This window comes from Notamacropus eugenii, chromosome 5 (assembly GCF_028372415.1).
Source record: "Notamacropus eugenii isolate mMacEug1 chromosome 5, mMacEug1.pri_v2, whole genome shotgun sequence".
NCBI classification, from domain to species: domain Eukaryota; kingdom Metazoa; phylum Chordata; class Mammalia; order Diprotodontia; family Macropodidae; genus Notamacropus; species Notamacropus eugenii.
The window spans coordinates 139,603,030-139,606,961 of NC_092876.1; the positions used below are offsets into that span (position 1 = coordinate 139,603,030).

Genomic DNA, 3,932 nt, shown 5'->3' on the forward strand with positions numbered 1-3,932 from the left:
AGGCCCTTGAAATTCCTTGTTAGGAGGTCTACGACTGCACATGCTGTGATTTCTCTACTCCCCTTCCCTTCTCCCCATATTACCCCTGGCTGGCAGTAGCCCTCTGTGGTAGAACTCTACCTGGCCAGCACCCCATGCAGCAGACTTTTCTGACCCCTTCTTCTGTTTCAAGTCAGGAAAACCTGATTCCAAATCTGACCTCAGACACTTACTAGCTTTGTGACCCTGGACATGTCACTTAACCTTTGGCTACTTCAGTTTCCTCAATTGTAAAGTAGAGATAGTAATATTATCTGTCTCTTAGGATTATTGTGAGGATAAAAAAAGAAAATATTTTCAAAATGTATAGCATAGGATCTGGCATATAGTAGTCACTTTATAAATGATTGTCTTCCTTCCTTCCTTCCTTCCTTCCTTCCTTCCTTCCTTCCTTCCTTCCTTCCTTCCTTCCTGTTAATCAGAAGGTAATTTCAAAGTTCCTATTTAGTTCTGATTTAGGATAATGGATTCCCAATATGTGTTGGAAGGGATCCTAGCAGTCACAAGATCATAGCGTTAGAGATGAAAGAGTCATCTAGTCCAACTCCCTCATTTTACAGTTAAGAAAACTCAGGACATAGAGCGCTTAAGTGACTTGTCCAGGTTCCCACAGGTGAGCAGGGCTATGAACCCAGGATCTAGGGCAGGCACATTTTTCACTGTACCACTTACTGGTGCTTCTATGATTCTTTGAGTCTGTGTTTCTACGATCCACTGCCTCAGTCCTTGTGGCTAATATTACTTTCTTATAGCACCTAGCATGTCTCCTGACACACAGTAGTTACTCAAAAATAATCTATCAAGTTGAAATACATGTTGGGTTTTTTTTCCTTTCTGAAATTACTACAGTCCTATTCCCTCAATTTTCATACACACAAAAAGAGAGTAGCCCCTTCACCACAAAAAAGAAACTTTAATCACAAAGTATTTTGCTCCAAAGCCACTAGAGCAAAGACAGAGTTGATTTTGAAGACCCAAGGACCCATTCCCTTGTCCTTTCTCTACATCTTTTCAGTTGCAGGTGAGTTAGAAACAGCATCAACTGCTTCTGAGCTCCTAAATCTCTTTGCTCTGGTTATACAGTACTCTGGAGTAGAGGAGCTCACCCTTTTTCAGGAAGGGATGCAATTTTGGAAATTCTGGCTCTGTTTTCTCTCCTTGTGTTCCCTGTGATGCATAACATAAGGAAAACAGAATGTTTGCTTAACAAGTCTTTGGTATTCACTTCTCTTTACTGAGATTAAACTGTGATTTCATGTTTGTGATGGAACAAATCTCAGCTGCTGAGAGCGAGGGCGATGTGTGTGTGTGTGTGTGTGTGTGTGTGTGTGTGTGTGTGTGTGTGTGTGGCAGGGTGATGTTGCAAACATGAGATTAGGATGAGGGTTGAAAGGCCCACAGCAGGAACAGGTGAACCACTGGACAACAAAGACCTTGTTTAAGACCCAACACTAATCACTAGGTTTTGCTATTTTTTTGCTGCTGCTTCTAAGTGCTTAGTTTATGGCTGTATGTAATCCATACTGCTGTATTTCTCTAATCCCAGAAGTCTGTTAAGGGGTAGTTGCTGGGTAGAGGTTGATTTCAGACCCTGAGAGCTTAGATTTTATCTAAGAGTTCCTTAGATTTCCTAGAGTTCCCTTAGGGGCTGGATGCAACTGTCTTTGCACATCCCATTGAGGATGTGGAGAAGTTCATAGTAGGAGCATGTCCTGCCACAGCCCAGAAGATAGACTGGATGCTAGAATTCCCCATCCTCTCTAGAGAAGATTGTCTTTCCTTTAGGATGAAGGATCTCATCACAGATGTAGGGGATTGTTTTTATTCAGTGAAAGACATATTCTATAATAGGATACTATTGCCCACAGGTTTAGAGGTGATCCCCCAAACAAGTTATGTTTCTAAGGAGCTGACAGTACCCTCCATGAGACATTTCCCCTGTGTTCCCATTGGGGCTGCCCGCTTTGAACAGGCCTCACTGGGAGGTGCATAGGTCTCCTTACTGGCAATGCTGGACACAGTTCTACCGAAGACAGCCTCAGCTGGTTTTGTGAGCCCAGCTGTAGCATCAGAATGTAACAGACACCTAAGATTTTTCTTCTTAAATGTTGAACCAGCAAAGTCATATTTCAGTCACTTGTTCAAATTGTACATGTTTCAGGTCAAGAGAAAAGAATCACAGATTTAAAGCTACGATGGATCTCAGAAGTCTTCTAGCCCAACACCTTCATTTTACAAGTGAGAAAGCTAAGACCAAAACAAACAGTGATTTGCCCTAAGTCACACGGCTAAGAAGAAAGGGCAGAGCGGGCATCTGACTCAGATCATTGAGTACGTCTGGCTGCAAACCCAGCATGCTTTCCCTTGTACCATGTTGTCTCATGTCCAACTATGGGGAGAAGGGGAAGTTTTTCACTGGGGCAATAGGTCACCTCCAAATGTCTGAAGTGTCTGCTTTGGTTTGCCTTTCTACAGAACCCAAAAGAGTTAATCCTTAGTAAAGGAGAGAAGCACATGAACACCACCACATCACCACCAGAAATCAGGATTAATGGAGAGGCAGGAATAAGAAAGCATTCTTTATGTTAGCAGTTTCTAAGATCCAGCCCTAGATTACCAGGTCTCTGTGTCTTGGAGATGGGTGGAAGAACCTATCCGGCATCTCAGCTGGACACCCTGTTGGAAGGGCTGGTGGACAGGCATTAGGAGGTGAAGGTGGTTCATCCTTTGCCAACCAGGTTGAGCAGATTAAGAGCAGTCCACTAACTGCTAGAAAAACTCCAGCAACCCAGCCCAGGAAGAGGGCTTCTCCAAACTCCCACCGAGGCACAATGTCAGGGATGTGTTCATTCCAGAAATCCTGGACAATACTATAGGCCACCCAAGAAACAGGGAAAAGAGTCGAGGCTGCAGCCACCTCCACCAGCACCCCTGCGAGGAACCTTAACTGCCGCTTCACTCCCCAGCTGACCCCCTGGAGCTGGAAGCAATCAGAACCAAGGCTGGAGAGAAGAAGTCCCAGGAAGCCCAGTCCGTCAGAGGCCAACATAAGGATCCTGGATGCTTGGAACTCCTGGGGCAGAGCCAAGAAAGATTCAAAAGTCTTGCATACTACGGCCCCTTCCTCCTGGATCACACAGACCTCCCAGAGCCCCATGCTCCAGTTCTCCATTTCATTCAGTTCCAAGTCGAGATTCTTCCACAGAGGAACAGCTGTGGTGACACAGGAGCAGATCCATCCAAGGAGGGAGAGAAGCAGTGCCCCCAGCTGTATTTTTCCATTAAAATTCCAGGCCATGGTCACTCACCCCAGGAAGGGAGGGAGGAAAGAAGAGAGGAGAGGGTACTGGTCTTTGGGATTTCTCTGTGGCTGGCCAGGAGGTCAGGGCTTCCCAGGGGCCAGAGCAGAGCAGAAAGAAGCTGTTTCTCATTAATACTTGGTGAGCCGCCTGGTCTTAGTTTTCCAGAAAGCAGCAGAGGCAGGTGGCATAAGCCTGGCAGCTTTGGGACTAATAGGCGTGCCCAAGGTTATGGGAACAGGTTAGGGGGGCAGGGAGGAGGGAATCCAAATGGCAAGGGATAGATGGCACTGGGTAGGCAAAAAATTTTAAAGGTTTCAATCTCCTTCCTCCCACCTCAAGTCATTAAAAAAATCTAGGATATAGCAACAGCTAAGTTCTCCCCACCTAAATTCTAAACAGTTGCTGGGGCAGCATCTACTTGTGGAAGGTGTGGAAGTACTCACCCTCTTCTATCCCATTCTATCACGCACCCCCCCCCCCCCCCCACACACACACACAGCCATTTCTATCACTGTTTGCTGCTGCTGCTTGGGCAAAGTAGCAGTCACCAAGGCAGGACAAATTCCTCCGGTCTCTGCACCTTTCTATCAA

At 45.8% G+C, this 3,932-nt stretch overlaps 1 protein-coding gene across 1 annotated transcript; it reads right to left on the bottom strand.

Annotated features, from left to right (window-relative positions):
- Window positions 1-1,141: 1,141 nt before the first annotated feature.
- CLDN25 (claudin 25) lies at window positions 1,142-3,337 on the bottom strand. Its single transcript, XM_072616829.1, is given in 3 exon segments — window positions 1,142-1,188; window positions 1,191-1,206; window positions 2,657-3,337. Coding segments are annotated over 3 exon segments (744 nt in total).
- Between the last annotated feature and the right edge of the window lie 595 nt (window positions 3,338-3,932).